General features: G+C 40.0%; 1 protein-coding gene across 4 annotated transcripts in view; it reads right to left on the bottom strand.

Annotated features, from left to right (window-relative positions):
• Positions 1-15,529, bottom strand: part of TTF1 (transcription termination factor 1) — a 40,936-nt gene that overhangs the window by 6,139 nt on the left and 19,268 nt on the right. For 2 of the 4 annotated variants that reach the window (XM_043989654.1, XM_043989655.1), the window contains 3 exons: positions 14,793-14,882; positions 8,553-8,618; positions 3,319-3,404 (listed from right to left, as the gene is read on the bottom strand). In XM_043989654.1, coding sequence (XP_043845589.1) covers positions 3,319-3,404; positions 8,553-8,618; positions 14,793-14,882 — 242 coding nt within the window. Of the gene's footprint in view, positions 1-3,318; positions 3,405-8,552; positions 8,619-14,792; positions 14,883-15,529 lie in introns of those variants that run through there. The other 2 variants (XM_043989656.1, XR_006355059.1) reach the window with 2 other exon arrangements.

The following is a 15,529-nucleotide window of genomic DNA, read 5'->3' as shown; positions in this document are numbered from 1 at the left end:
TACTTACTAGTTGTGCGACCCTGGGCAAGTCACTTAACCCCAATTGCCTCACAAAAACAACAACAACAACAAAAAGATACATAGTACAGAGAACAAACAATATGGAAAAGAAATTGTAGCCCAAGCTGGGTGATGAGATAGTGAGAGTGCTATGTAGAAAGAATTAAAGGATTCCAAGTCTCTAGCCTCAACCAAGTCATATCCCAGAACTTGCTAGAACTTGCAGATATGATCATGGACAAATTGTAGAGCAAAAGAAATGTACAGATACTGCTCCATTTTCAAACAGAGCATGAAGTACAGTCTCAAAACTACAGACCAGTTAAGTGGACACCTCCCCCCCTTTTTGCCTGGGATGTTTAGCCTGAAAAAAAAGAATGAAGAATACTGGGGGAACTAAAGGGACACATGAAAGCTCTCATCTACTATTTTTTTTTTCAGGGCACTGAGGGTTAAGTGACTTGCCCAGGGTCACACAGCTAGTTAAGTGTCAAGTGTCTGAGGCTGGATTTGAACTCAGGTCCTCCTGAATCCAAGGCCAGTGCTTTATCCACTGCACCACCTAGCTGCCCCCTCTCATCTACTATTACAAAGGAATTTTACATGGAAAGGGGAATCAACTTCTGTCTTGCTTCAAAAAGGCCAAATTAGAGACAATTCTTAACATGCTAAGAGTCAAATCACTGAAATTTATAGAGAGGCAGATTTCTGATCAATGTAAGAAAACACTAACTGGAATTGCCCAACAATGTGACAAGGTGCCCTGGTATTCAGAGACAGAATGACCTATTGTCAGGGACACTGGGAAGGGATGCTTGGACTAGATGATACCTATGGTATCCACAAATTCTAAAAGCCTCTATTTTTGTATGCCTTTTGATACTTAACTAACAGGTCAGGGTTCTCCTAGGGAGATGTCTACTATAATTTTCTTTATATTAGGTACAGTTTATCAATGGAAATTTTTTATTTTTCTTGTTCTGTTTTTATTTTTTCATATTGTTACAAATAAATTTATTTTTTAAATAAAGTATTTTCAGTTCTAAATTCTCTCCTTCCTTCTACACCTCTCCCATCCATTGAGAAGGCAGGAATCAATACCTATTATTCAAATGAAGTCATGAAAAACACATTTCCAAATTAGTCATGCTTCAAAACAAAAAGTGAAAAAAATAGGCTTCAATCTGTACTCAAGAGTTCAGTGGTTCTCTCACTTGTGGTAGAGAGAGAGCATTTTTCAGTCATGGATCACTGTCTTGATCACAATAGCTAAGACTTTCACTGTTGATTATTATTACAATATAGCTATTATCATGTACAATGTTCTCCTAGACCTTGACCCAGAGGGCACAGAAAGATGTGTGGTGAGTATAGTTAAACTGCAGCAAGTTAAGTAAATAATTTGTACTTGAGAAGTGCCATAAAAGACCTACTGAGGATGTATAGATTGGACAGCCAAAAAACTGCCTTATTATCAAAAAAACATTTAAAGAATAATGAAAGGCCTCTAGCATGTTGGGTAAATACTCCTCTATGGAGTATTTAAGAAGGATAAAACTCATACATTATTTTTATTTTTTTTTTTTTTGGGTGAGGCAGTTGGGGTTAAGTGACTTGCCCAGGGTCACACAGCCAGTAAGTGTTAAGTGTCAGAGGCCGAATTTGAACTCAGGTACTCATGAATCCAGGGCCGGTGCCTTATCCACTGTGCCATCTAGCTGGGGCAGCTCATACATTATTGAAAGGCATGGATGGGGGGCAGCTAGATGGCGCAGTGGATAGAGCACCAGCCTTGGAGTCAGGAGTACCTGAGTTCAAATCCGGCCTCAGACGCTTAACACTTACTGGCTGTGTGACCCTGGGCAAGTCACTTAACCCCAACTGCCTCACTTAAAAAAAAAAAAAAAAGAAAAAAAAAAAAGGCATGGATGGGATGAAACCTATACCAGTGGAGGGAGCCCCTATATTTATAAATTTCTGGATCCACTTGTAACGATTGGAATAACGCCACCTGCTGCAGAGCTACTGTAGGAAAGCTCTGCCATGAGGAGAAGGCATCTGAGGGCAAGCCATGTGGTCAAGTTCCTTGGCGTCATGAAGTGACATTTGCTCGTGGGTACTGTCTATCAAGGCTACCAGCCAATCAACTTGAGGTAATGAAAGGCCTCTAGCATGTTGGGTAAATACTCCTCTATGGAGTATTTAAGAAGGATAAAACTCATACATTATTTTTATTATTTTTTTGGGGGGTGAGGCAGTTGGGGTTAAGTGACTTGCCCAGGGTCACACAGCTAGTAAGTGTTAAGTGTCGGAGGCCGAATTTGAACTGAGGTACTCATGAATCCAGGGCCGGTGCCTTATCCACTGCGCCATCTAGCTGCCCCAAGCTCAAATGTTATTAAAAGGCATGGATGGGATGAAACCTATACCAGTGGAGGGAGCCCCTACATTTATAAATTTCTGGATCCACTTGTAATGATTGGAATAACGCCACCTGCTGCAGAGCTACTGTAGGAAAGCTCTGCCATGAGGAGAAGGCATCTGAGGGCAAGCCATGTGGTCAAGTTCCTTGGCATCATGAAGTGACATTTGCTCGTGGGTACTGTCTATCAAGGCTACCAGCCAATCAACTTGAGGAGCCTCCCATTTCTGGGAGGAGAACACGAAGTAGGAAGTGGACACTGGTGGAGGGGTTCTTCCTCTTTTGGTTCCTGACCTCACCATGGCGAGTTAGATGATGGGGTCTCTTAGAAATAGTTAGATTTTTACCTTTCTCTCTGATCCTAATACTCTTTAATAAATACTTAAACAGTTAAATACTCTTGCTAACGCTTATAATTTATTGGCAATCACTCATTAGATTTTAGATAGTATAGCTAGAATTTTAGCCCCTTACACAATGATATACTACAATATACCAGACATTTAAGTATAGATTTTAAATTGCTTTGTTACATACTCTATAATGCAAGGTCACCTAAAACAGCAGTTCTCAACCTTTTCTTGAGCAAAAAGGATCTCTTTTTACTGTCAAAAAATTTCACAGACCCTCTCCCCAGTGACAGATGTTTATATTAAATACTTGAAGAATCTGTTTTTCCTATTAGTGTAAATGATTGATTAATTATATAAAACTGTCAACACAAACCCCATTATTCATGTTGCACATTTTCTGGGGGGGCAAATAGAGAACAAAATGGTAATGCTTGATGTGAATTAGTAGTCTGTATCCACAGCCCAAAGGCTGAGAATCATTGATCTAAGCCAAACATCCCTGGCAACAAAAGGAAGCAATATTAGCAGATTAAGACTACTGACCTGGGAAGGTCTTCTCCTGCCAAAGAGGAACACAGGTAGCTTTTAGTTTATAAAATTTAGATTGAACGTAGGATGGAGGAACATCTCTAAAAAAGAAAGAAAAGAAAAACATATCTATAGTCAGCATTTACCAACTCACAAATTCAATACTATGGGAAAAAATAGGATATTATAGGCATTGTTATTACTGTTGTTTAATTGTGTTTGATTCCTTGTGACCCCATTTGGGGTTTTCTTTGGCAAAGATACCATAGTGGGTTGCTATTTCTTTCTCCAGCTCATTTTATAGATGAGGAACTAGGTAAACAGGGTTATATTACTTGCTTAGGGTGACACGGCTAGTAAGTGTTTGTGGCCAGATTTGAACTCATCATGAGTCTTCCTGATCCCAAGTCCAGTGCTCTATCCATGGTGCCACCTAGCTGCCCATGCAATTATTACTATTAATATAAATATAATTACAATGGCTAGAAAAGGATTTAAAAAAAGAAAACAGATCAGAAACCACAATTCTTTTGCTTATAAATGAAAGCACTAAATATGTTGTGTGCCTGATTAATAAAGTAATTTAGACTAGTCAGGAGGACAGAATTTAATTTTCTCCCATGAGGCTAAAGCTGGAATTTCACTCAATTCAAAGATAAGGAAAGAGGCCTAGAGAAGCAGTTATAGGAACTTGGGGAAGTCCCTTTACCCATCTAAACCTTAATTTCCTTTTCTATAGAGTCTAAGACTTGCCCAAGGTCACTCAGCTAGGGAAGTTGTCAGAGCCAGGAATATAACAATAGCAATACTTTTATATAATAGTCTTTGCAATTTAGAGCAAGATTCAGTTTGCCACTTTAGAAGGTTCACATCATGTTTGTTTGTTTTTTGGCAGGGCAATGAGGGTTAAGTGACTTGCCCAAGGTCACACAGTAAGTATCAAGTGTCTGAGGCCACATTTGAACTCAGGTCCTCCTGAATCCAGGGTCAATGTTTTATCCATTGAGCCACCTAGCTGCCCCTCACATCATGTTTTTAAACAATTACTTTTCAAGATTTTCAGTTCATTTAAGTTCTTTCAATTGTAATCAACCAATCCTATAAGCACTATTAAGTACCTACTATGAGCCAGTAACTCTTCTAGGAGCTGGGGATACAAAGAGAAAAATGAAAGACTTCTTGCCCTCAAGGAGCTTAAATCTTAGGAGGGAGACATCCCCCTCTAAGTGTACTCACAAGATGTTTACAAAATAAATATAAGGATTTTATACTTTATCCTAGAGGCAAAAAAGTACAGTTTACTGAGTAGCAGAGAGAGAAGATCAGAGCTGCAGTTAAGGAAGATCACTGGCAGCAGTGGGGAGGATGGAATGGAATGGGAAGAGACTTGAGGCAAGGACACCAATTAGGAGGCCATTACAAAAATCTAGGTGAGAAATGAAGAGTAGTGGCCAAGAACAGACATAAGGGATCAAAACAAAAGATGATGAAGCAGAAATGGCAAGATGTGGCAATTTACTGGCCACATTGGGTGAGGAAGAAGTCATGGATAATGGGAAGGGGGTGGGGGCACGTATTTATTAAGCACCTACTTTGTGCCAGGCATTGTGCTAAACACCTTATATTATCTCATTTGATTCTATCTCTCTCTCTTTTTTTTTTTTGCGGGGGAATGGGGGTTAAGTGACTTACCCAGGGTCACACAATTGGTGTCAAGTGTCTGAGGCTGGATTTGAACTCAGGCACTCCTGAATCCAGGACCGGTGCTTTATCCACTGCGCCACCTAGCTGCCCCCTTCATTTGATTCTCTTAACAATGGTAGATAGGTACTATCATTATCTCCATATTACAGATAAGGAAACTGGCAAACAGGGGTTAAGTAACTTGGCCAGGTTCACACAGCTAATAAGTGTGAGGCTAGATTTGAACTCAGGTCTTCTTGACTCTAGGCCCAGCACTCCATCTATTGAGCCACAGATGTGAACCTGGTAAACTGGAAGAATGGTGGTGGACTTCAAAAGAATTCAGTTAGTTTGGAAGATGGTTGAATTTGGCAAGGTGGGAGGAACTGAAATGTCCAATATGTTGTTCAGATGCAGGACTGAAGCTCAGGGAACAAACTGGGTCAGAATATAGAGTTTGGTGAAATATAAAAGTCCCCAAATGACAGGGACAGGGAAGGGGATAGTGCAAAAGACTTGAGGAAAGAAAAAGTGTGGAAAGTTTGTGGAGAATGGGACAAAGAGTTGATTAGAGAGGAATAAAAGGACTGTCCTACTGAAGTGAGACCCCAAGTAAGTGTAGGTAACATAAATTTGCAGCAGACTCAGCTCAGTCCCATGATTCCCTGCCACTCCTACTCAAGAGCACGACAGTAGGAATGGAGGAGTCATATGGAAGAAATAATTGGGGGGCAGGGGGAACCCTCTGTTTAACTTCTCTGTTTTATCAGTGAGAACTATATCAATCATTAGTCAATCACACTAAAGGAATGCCTATGTTGCCTAATATTAAACATGCTATGTTGCTCATTAATGACTATAAAGATGGTCTGTTAGTTCTCCATGATTGTCCTTGTACCTATCAAGGAAGTCTTGGCTCCATTGGAAATTGCTAGCCTTGCTAATAAATTGATTTGCTTGGAAACTTTAATCTTTGTCCTCCAGATTTCTATTGCAGCATGTTCTAGGCCCCAGGGGCAGAGTGAACTTCCAGGGTGAGAAGGCATGGTGTAAAAATTCTGGAGGAGAAGAATGAAAACATGTCATCTGAGAACTGGATGAAGAAAGGATGGATTTTCACACCAGAAAACAAGTCTTGGGGCCAATACAATAGCCATCAAGTAATTTAAGGCCTGTCCTATGGAAGAGGGATTAAACCTGTTCTTTTTGGCCAAAAGGCAGATCAAGGACCAACAAGTCACAAAGAGGCCACATTAGGGCTGCTGGCAGGACAAAATCCCTGGCATTTAGAGTGGCTGCCTTTAGGGTTAGGCTGCTGATTATACTTTCGCAATTCTTTTTTTTTTTTTGGTGAGGCAATTGTGGTTAAGTGACTTGCCCAGGGTCACACAGCTAGTAAGTGTTAAGTGTCGGAGGCTGGATTTGAACTCAGGTCCTCCTGAATCCAGGGCCAGTGCTCTATCCACTGTGCCACCTAACTGCCCCATACTCTCGCAATTCTAAAACTCTGATTCTAAAGTCAAGTGTGAAACAGATATTGTGAAGTCTAAGAAAAGAATCATCTGTATTTAAACAGGTTATTGATATCGGCAAGCATGTTGCCCCTGGAGTCAAAATTTATATTCTAAGAAATTGCATGGGGCAGCTAGGTGGTGCAATGGATAAAGCACCAGCCTGGATTTAAATCCGGCCTTAGACACTTGACACTTACTAGCTGTGTGACCTTGGGCAAGTCACTTAGACCTCACTGCCCTGCCCCCCCCCCCCCAATTACATATCTCTGCTTAAAAAAAAGACTAAGGCCTGCCAGGTCTTTGCTTATAGAGTGGCCCCACAGGAGAAGCAGCTGTAGGCAGAAAGGGTGGTGTGTATGCCTGTAATCCCAGCTGCTGTGCAGGCTAAGGTCACTGGGGGTCTGCACTAAGTTGAGCATTCATATGGTAAGCCTAAAGGTGGAGGAAGACCACCAAATGGTCTAAGGAGGGATGAACCAGCTCAGGATGGAAATGGAAGTCAAAGTTCCCAGGACATTTGGAGTAGAATTGGGCTTGTGAGCACCCACCCACCCACTTCCAGCATGGGCAAGACTCTTAAAAAGAGAAGCTAAGTAGTGGCCCAAGACACTTGGTTCAGGACAAAAACTCTACAGAAGTCTCATCTCTTGGCAAAAACAAGTCCAGGCCTCCAGTCTAGAGGCGTGGCAATAATGATGGATGAAGCTGCAGTAGTCCTGGCCCAAAGGCAAGAAGACTTGAATTCAAATGCAGCCTCAGACACATCCCAGCTTTATGACCCTGAGTAAGTCACTTGATCTCTGTCTGTCTCAGTTTAACTATAAAATGAGGATAATAGATGTACCTTCTTCCCAGGGTGGTTGTGAGAATCAAATGAGATAACTGCAAAGTGCTTAGTCCAGTGTCTGGCATATATACACACACACACACACACACACACACACACACACACACACATATATGCAAGCACTCACTCAATGATTGTTCCCTTCTTTTCCCCCAAGCTAAGGGTATGGATGGGCTCAGCTGTGGTCATTAAGGATGGCTGTGGCAGGAATGGTGAAAAGAGCCAGGAGATGGTTAGTGGCTGAAGAAGCTAAAGCACATCATCCTTTCAGGCAGTTACTAAGTTCTATGAAGATGTGCTGGAGGTTTTTCTTCTTTTAAAGCCCCACCCAACAAGGACGTCCTCTAGGAAGCTTCCTCTGCCCACAAGATCAGTACTTGATGCACCTGATTTTCCTTGTCCAGTGTGGTTATGTATATTATTTTATATCAATCAATATTTACTGATTTTCATGTAGACTGCACTCTGCTAAGAACTACAGGGGATATAAAAGTATTTTAGAAATATAAAATGGAAAACTTTAGAATCTTATAATGAAGTTGGGGAGACAAGGGTAACAAGAAAGGGGAGCTTCACAGACAGATTTGGCTGGTAAGGGCTTAACAACCAGCTCTCCAAAAGCCCACCTGACATAGTTTGTTTTCTTGTCTAGCTGGGCAATGAGGTTTAAGTGACTTGCCGGGGGTCACATAGCTATTAAGTGTCAAGTGTCTGAGACTGCATTTGAACTCGGGTCCTTCTGAATCCAGGGCTGGTGCTTTATCCACTGTGCCCCCTGGGCTGTCCACACCTGACATAGTTTTAAGTTTAACCAGGTCATGGCCAATTTGTTTTGTTTGAGTATACATGTTTGTAAGAAGGGTTAAAGGGGTAGGGAGACAGAGCAGATCCTTCTTTTGAAAAGAAAAATTAAAGGCCTTACAGGACTGACAACAGCATGGCATGGTTGATATTGTAGTCAAACATACAAAGGAAAAATGAAAAACGTTTGTTGTCATGGAGATAACCAAAAGAAAACTCAGTCATCTCTTGCTGGTTAGGTATTCCCTAAGCAGTTCCGTAACAATTCCCTCTTTAAATGGAGTGAATTTACCAATACTTCTCTATTGAGTATTAGTTTCATGTTGTCCCTAAAAATTTACAGGTTACCTCTTCTTTAGACGGAAACATTTATATGACTATTACTTCTGATTAGCATAACATACCCAATGGCACCAGCAAGGTGTTCCCAATTAATTTCATTAGCTTCTTGAACATTTGTATGATACAACCTGTGAGGAAATCAAAATTGTATGTTAATCAAATCTTTTGTATGCCAAATCACTTATTGACCTAACAACAGATCCCGGAAAAAAAAAAACAAACCCAAATCCAAATAGATAGGAGATTGAAATCTAAGAATTTACATTATTTTTAAAAATCAGAGAAGAATGAAAGGTATTTTACACAACTATGGTTAGGAAGAAAATTTATAACTAGACAAGGAGAAGGCTATTACAAAGTACAAAATAAAATTGTCAATTTCAATTCCTGATAATTTTAAAGTTTTTGCATAAACAAAATCCATGTAGCTAAAATACGAGAAGCCATAAATTGGACCAAAAAAAATGTCGCCTCCAATATCTGATAAAACTCTGACATCCAAATTCTCTACAGCAGGACTTCTTAAACTTTTTTCACTTGCGAACCCTTTTTGCCCAAGAAATTTTGATGTGACTCTGGGTACCTGGGTATATAAAACAGGTATACAAATCAAACATTTGCTGCCAAATTTTTTGTGACCCCCCCCCCCACATTCAGTTATGTGACCCCAGATGGGGTCAAGATGCAGTTTCAGAAGCTTTGCTCTAGGGAACTGACACAAACATATAAAACCAAGAGCTACTTCCCAATAGATAGGGGGTAAAAAGACACGAACAATTTAAAAAATAAGACATGCAAATTACCAACATGCATATGAAAAATGTTACAAATGACTAAATAAGAGAAATGCAAATAAAACAATTCTGAAGTATCACCTGTCAAGTTGACAAAGATAAAAGATGGAAATAGTCAATGTTGAGGAAGCTGTGAGAAGACAGTAATATTAATAGACTATTGGAGGAGTTGGGAATTGTTCTAACAATTCTGGAAAACAATTTGTAATTATGTGAGATAAGTAAGTTGGATATTCATAGTTTTTGATCCAACAAACCAACTACTGGACTTTTTTTTTTTTTAAAGTGAGGCAATTTGGGTTAAGTGACTTGCCCAGGGTCACACAGCTAGTAAGTGTTAAGTGTCTGAGACCAGATTTGAACTCAGGTCCTCCTGACTCCAGGGCTGGTGCTCCATCCACTGTGCCACCTAGCTGCCCCAACTACTGGACTTTTAAGCAAAATAAATCAATAAAATAAAGGCCTTGTATATATCAAAACATTCATAGCAGCACTTTTTTGCTACTGTGACAATTAAAAAGTTCCAAGGGACATTGTTTCTGAGTAATTTAATTATTTTATTAATAAGGCCAGCAGATTATTAATAAAAGGAAGGTTGTTTGGCTGTCTCTCTCAGACCAAAGACCCCCTAATGGTGGTGGGATCACAGTTTATTTGCCCTTCAAAGAGGAGGTGCTCCTGAGGGATGCCTAATTGTCTCTGATTCATTAACACAATGGGAAGTGGGTTAGCTTGGGGTGTGTAGTTATGGTTCACTAAAATCTCGGTCAAAGAGATATCAATTTTCGTATCACCTCTCTTGATAATAAGGAGAATAAACATTTTCCCAGACCTGTCTGAGCAAACACAAGCAGCAGAAATATACCCATTAGCTGAAACTTGTAATTTCTTTTACTGTCTGATTAGATCTTGGCCTGGGTGAATCTTTCTTTTTTTTTGGGGGGGGGAGGGCGGCAAATCTTTAAGAGAGATTTCTCATATTGGTTGGCTTCTGGATGAGTAAGCAGAAAAGGGGAAAACCCTTGGTCCTAATACAATAATGAGTTATTAAATGTAAGAGAGAAGTATTAATTTCTCACAGTAGTAGCAAAAACCTTAAAACAAAATTTAGGAACACACTAATTAGAAAATGTCTGAAAAAATGGTGGTATATTAATATAATGGAATGTTATTTCAACTTAAGGGACAATACCAAGGAATTCATCAAACACGGGAGGATGAGTATGAACAGAGGGAGAAGAAAGCAGAATTGGAACAATGAGCATAATGGCCAATAATATAAATGAAGACAACACAGAACTCAGATCAAATGCAATGACCAGTATGGGTTCCAGATGAATGCAACTGGAATGCACTTCCTCTTTGTCAAGAGGTGGCAGACTACAGGTGTGAAATGTCACACAAGTTGGTTGCCATATTAGATGGTTTTCCTTAACTGCTACTTTTTAAGGAAGGATACCTTTCAGTGGGTATAGGTATGATTTATTGGGAAATTAAGTGTATAAAAACAAAGAGGACCAAGAAGGCATTAAAAATACAAATTGTAAGCCCAAATATTCTCAACGTCAAGAGTTCCAACAATCTTCTTAAACTTTATTTTCTATTTAGTGTTACTGAAGCTGTGATTTGTGGTAAAAGCAATTTACTAAACACTATAAAGCTTCCTCACCAGATCTATTTAATCAATCTATACACAGTAGCAAGAATTTTTTTTCATAAGGAACATTTTGGCTAGTCATAACCAAATAACTAAAATGGTTTCAACTGCCTCTTAAATGAAATAAAACATTTAATCTTGCATTTAATAGATAATATCTACCCATCTGCTCCTCTCTGCTTAAGTATACTTATCTCACTTTATACCCAGGGTGGTATTTCCTGTTAACTGGCTTATCAAACCACATTTCCAACTGTACACCTCCCTAAAGCTCTTGCTTATAGCATTCTGAATTCTGGGATGCTCTCCAGCTCGGTATCTTGCAAAATTTGTTTTTCTCCTTATTTTAAAGTACTATTCAACAACCACATCCTCTAGGAAGCTCTTTCTCATAGTGCCTAATACACCTCCCTCTCCCTACACAGTTTTGGTTACTTACATGTTATTTTAAGTCAATCAAAAATTATTTTCTTTCTTATGTAGACTACTTTCTTTTTTTTCCTTTTGTGGGGCAATGAGGGTTAAGTGACTTGCCCAGGGTCACACAGCTAGTAAGTGTCAAGTGTCTGAGGCTGGATTTGAACTCAGGTCCTCCTGACTCCAGGGCTGATGCCCTGAGTAGACTACTTTCTAAGAATGGAGAGGGGGGAAGAGCCAAGGTAGTGGAGAAAAGGCAGGGACTAGCTTCAGATCTCCCCCAAACCTTTCAAAACAACTTTAAATAATTCCCCCAAACAAATTCTGGAGTGACAGAATCCACAAAAGGATAGGGTGAAACTTTTTTTTTTCAGCCCAAGACAACCTAGAAGATCGGCCAGAAAGGTCTGTTGTATTGGGGTGAGAGTAGAGCACAGTCCAGCACATGATGTGCCCCAGCCATCCAGCAGTAGGCCTTAGGGGCCACTTAGTGGCGATTTTTGGACCTCTCAGCCAAATGACAGAACAGGGGTTGGACAACCAGTCGGAATGAGATTACGAAGGTCCCTTTGCTGGCCCTGGGGGCAAGACTTTTGTACTACCCATGCTTGGATCTGGGTCACAGTCCTGTGTCTTAGTCCTAGGGCAAAGAGGAACACTAGCACACCAGAGCTTGAGGAGGCAGGGGAGCTTGGAAGCTGGTTACAGTTCCAGGATGGAAAAGAGTACTTGTGGTTGTTCATAGATAAGAGCACAGGCTGAAAGAGTAGTAGACATACGTCTTTTTAGATCATACCACTTTGAAAGAACTGAAAACTTACAGGTCCCCAGAATTATCTCTGAAAACAGTTGCACAAAAACCTTTATGCTTGGAATAGTACCCCTCTTCCACTTGGGAAGCAGAGCCAAGTCAAGAAATAGGCTAGAAAAATGAACAAATAGCAGAAAAAGAGCCCGACTAAGAAAGTTACTATAGTTACTATCAAAACACAAACTCAAAAGAAGACAACTAAGTGAAAACTGCTACATCCAAAGCCTCAAACAAAAATATGTATTTGTCTTAGGCCATGGAAGAGCTCAAAAATTAAAAATCAAGTAAGAGGAATAATTGGGAAGAGAAATGAGAGTGATGCTTGAAAAACAAGTCAATAGCTTGGTAAAGGAGGCACAAAAAAACACTGAAGAAAATAACACCTTAAAGAACAGAATAAGCTAAATGGTAAAAGAGGCACAAAAATCCAATGAAAAGAAGAATACCTTGAAAAGCAGAATTGGACAAAATGGAAAAAGATATACAGTACATCATGCCTTGATTTGAAGGGTTTGCTGATTTCCAAGATGTAAATGATCACACACTGAAATTTTTACAACTGGCTCTAGCTGATCTAGACTGGCTCCAACACCCTCTGATTAGAGGAATCTAAAGAAGGGAAGACTCAAAGAAGAGTTGCAATGTTGAACCGAGTCTGGAAGGACAAGCAAGATTTGGAGATGAGGAGGGTGTTACAGATGCAGTAAACTACATATGAGCAAAGCTATGGAGTCAAGAAGGTTGCAGGTATGCTTGGGAGGTAGGGAATAGGAGAATAATGCAATTGTTACTGTCAAAAATGGAAGTTTGGACTTAAAATATCCATTTCAATTATACAATGGGCAGACGCTTACATCCTCTTTTCTAAATCTTAACAGTACTCAACATCATCTCCCATTCTCTTTCTTCTTTCCTCTAATTCTGACCCATTTCTATTTTTTCTAGCACACTGCTCCATAATCAACCTCCTCTCTAATCTTCAGTCTTTCTGTTTTTTTGTTTGTTTTTGGTGAGGCAACTGGGGTTAAGTGACTTGCCCAGGGTCACACAGCTAGTAAGTGTTAAGTGTCTGAGGCCGGATTTGAACTCAGGTCCTCCTGACTTCAGGGCGGGTGCTTTATCCACTGTGCCACCTAGCTGCCCCAGTCTTTCTGTATCTACCAGCTCATGTCTCCCACATCCATTAAAAAACAAACAAAAAAACAACCTTCATGTGAATCTGTGATATCCTCCAGCAATCATCCTGTCTCTCCTGCCTTGGACAGCCAAAGTCTTGTCTCAGTCCTCATCCTTCTGTACTTCTCAGCTGCATCAGACACTCTAGATAGCCCTGTCCTCCTCCCTGAGTTTTCATGACACTGCTCTCTCTCAGTTCTCTTGTCTGTATAACTACTCCACTATGGTCCCCTCTGCTGGATCATCCTGCACAGCCCTGTCCTCCTCCCTGAGTTTTCATGACATTGCTCTCTCTCAGTTCTCGTCTGTATAACCACTCCACTATAGTCCCCTCTGCTGGATCATCCTGCATAGCCTGCCCTTTAAATGTGTGGGGTTTTAGAAGACTCTCTCATGGGACCTGGTCTCTTCTGTTTCTGCACATGCCCTTTGTGATTTTATCAGCTACCATGGACTTAATTGTCATGTATGCAGATGAACCCTAGGGTCTACCTACCCATCCCTTGTTTCTTCCCTGAGTTCCTGTCCAACATCACCAACTGCCTACTGAACATTTTGAACTAATTGTATTGTAGGCACATCAAATTCAATGAGTCCATTTTCACTCCTTTTCCAAACTTCCCTATTTCTGTCAAGAGCACCATCAACTTCCAGTCACTCAGACCTTTAACCTTGTCATCACCATTAACTTCTTATTCTCTCTCTCTCTTTTTTTTTTGGTGGGGCAATGAGGGTTAAGTGACTTGCCCAGGGTCACACAGCTAGTAAGTGTCAAGTGTCTGAGGCCAGATTTGAACTCAGGTCCTCCTGGATCCAAGGCTGATGCTTTATCTACTGAGCCACCTAGCTGCCCCTTCTTATTCTCTTTTACATTACATATCCATTAAGTTGCCAAATCTTTTCAGTTCTACCTCCATGTCTCTCAAATCCACGTCCTCTCCACCCATATGAACCCCATCCTAATTTCAAGCTCTGTAATTTCTCACCTGGAGTACAGCGATAGCCTCCTAACTGGTGTCCCTGCCTGAAGGATCCCCTCTCTCCAATCCATTACTACTGCCAAAGTCACTCTCCTAAAGTACAAGTATAGCTATGTTGCTCTCTTATTTAGTGGTAGCTCTACTACCTTTAGAGTCATTAGGAACTCCTCTGTTTGGCATATAAAGCCTTTTATAAATTTTATTGGCTAAGAAGCATTACTGCCCTTCCTATGATCTATTTAAGATGGCTTTCCTGCTGTTCCTCAGACAGGCCACTGCACCTCCCATTTATGGCCTTTACAGAGGCTGTCCTCCTCCATGCCTGGACTGAACTTCCTCCTCACCTCCATCTCCTTAAAGTGTCTGACATCGGGTAGATATTTCATAAATTCTTTTTGACTGACTGTCTTTATGAAAAATTTCAAAGGCTAGAGAGATTAGCTTTGAACACATTTTAATTTGTATACCTTTCAATAAGATTGATTTTGGCACGCAGAGCATTTGTCCCACGGTACACAACCTTCCCATTGGTCATCCGCTTGGTTAGAATTTCAGGCCTATGTTAAAAGTGACAAATACACAAGTTTATCATTTCAGGAAAAAACTTCCATTAGAAACATTATCTTTTAGTAATTTTAGGTCACTAAATTACTTTTATCTGATATATGAATCCATTTTCTATCATTTATTGGGTTCTATTCCATTGACATCATCCATCTGTTTTTGCCTGAGCCATCTGTGCATGGCTCAATGTTTTTATATCTCAAACTAAGAGTTTATTTACTTAACTGACAGTCATTGTCATTGTTATTGATAGGTAATGTACCCAACCCATACTGGACCTGGTATAGTTATATATGTGTATTCTTTATTTCTAAGGCTAACAGTTAGAAAGTAGGGAAAGTTAAAACTCTTAACTGGTGACATGACCTTATTAATAAGGTCAGTATAATATACTGTCTACTCTTTCTCCAATACTTAAATAAAACATCAGCTTGAGAGTGGGTCATCCCAGACACACATTACTGATTAGGAAGCCAAAACATGAATACTTACTCTCAGATGTTAAAGTGCTTTTCAACTTTCCTCTGAAATATTCTTTGTACTTTACTATCCCCCTGTACATTTTAGATTTCCTTAAGTTTATGATCCATCCTTGGGATTTCTTTTCCTATATGTAATCTTTCCTCTAAAAAAATTTTTA

The sequence above is a fragment of the Dromiciops gliroides genome, chromosome 2 (assembly GCF_019393635.1).
Source record: "Dromiciops gliroides isolate mDroGli1 chromosome 2, mDroGli1.pri, whole genome shotgun sequence".
NCBI classification, from domain to species: domain Eukaryota; kingdom Metazoa; phylum Chordata; class Mammalia; order Microbiotheria; family Microbiotheriidae; genus Dromiciops; species Dromiciops gliroides.
The sequence above is the reverse complement of the archived record's forward strand: the minus strand, read 5'-3'. Positions and strand labels throughout refer to the sequence as shown.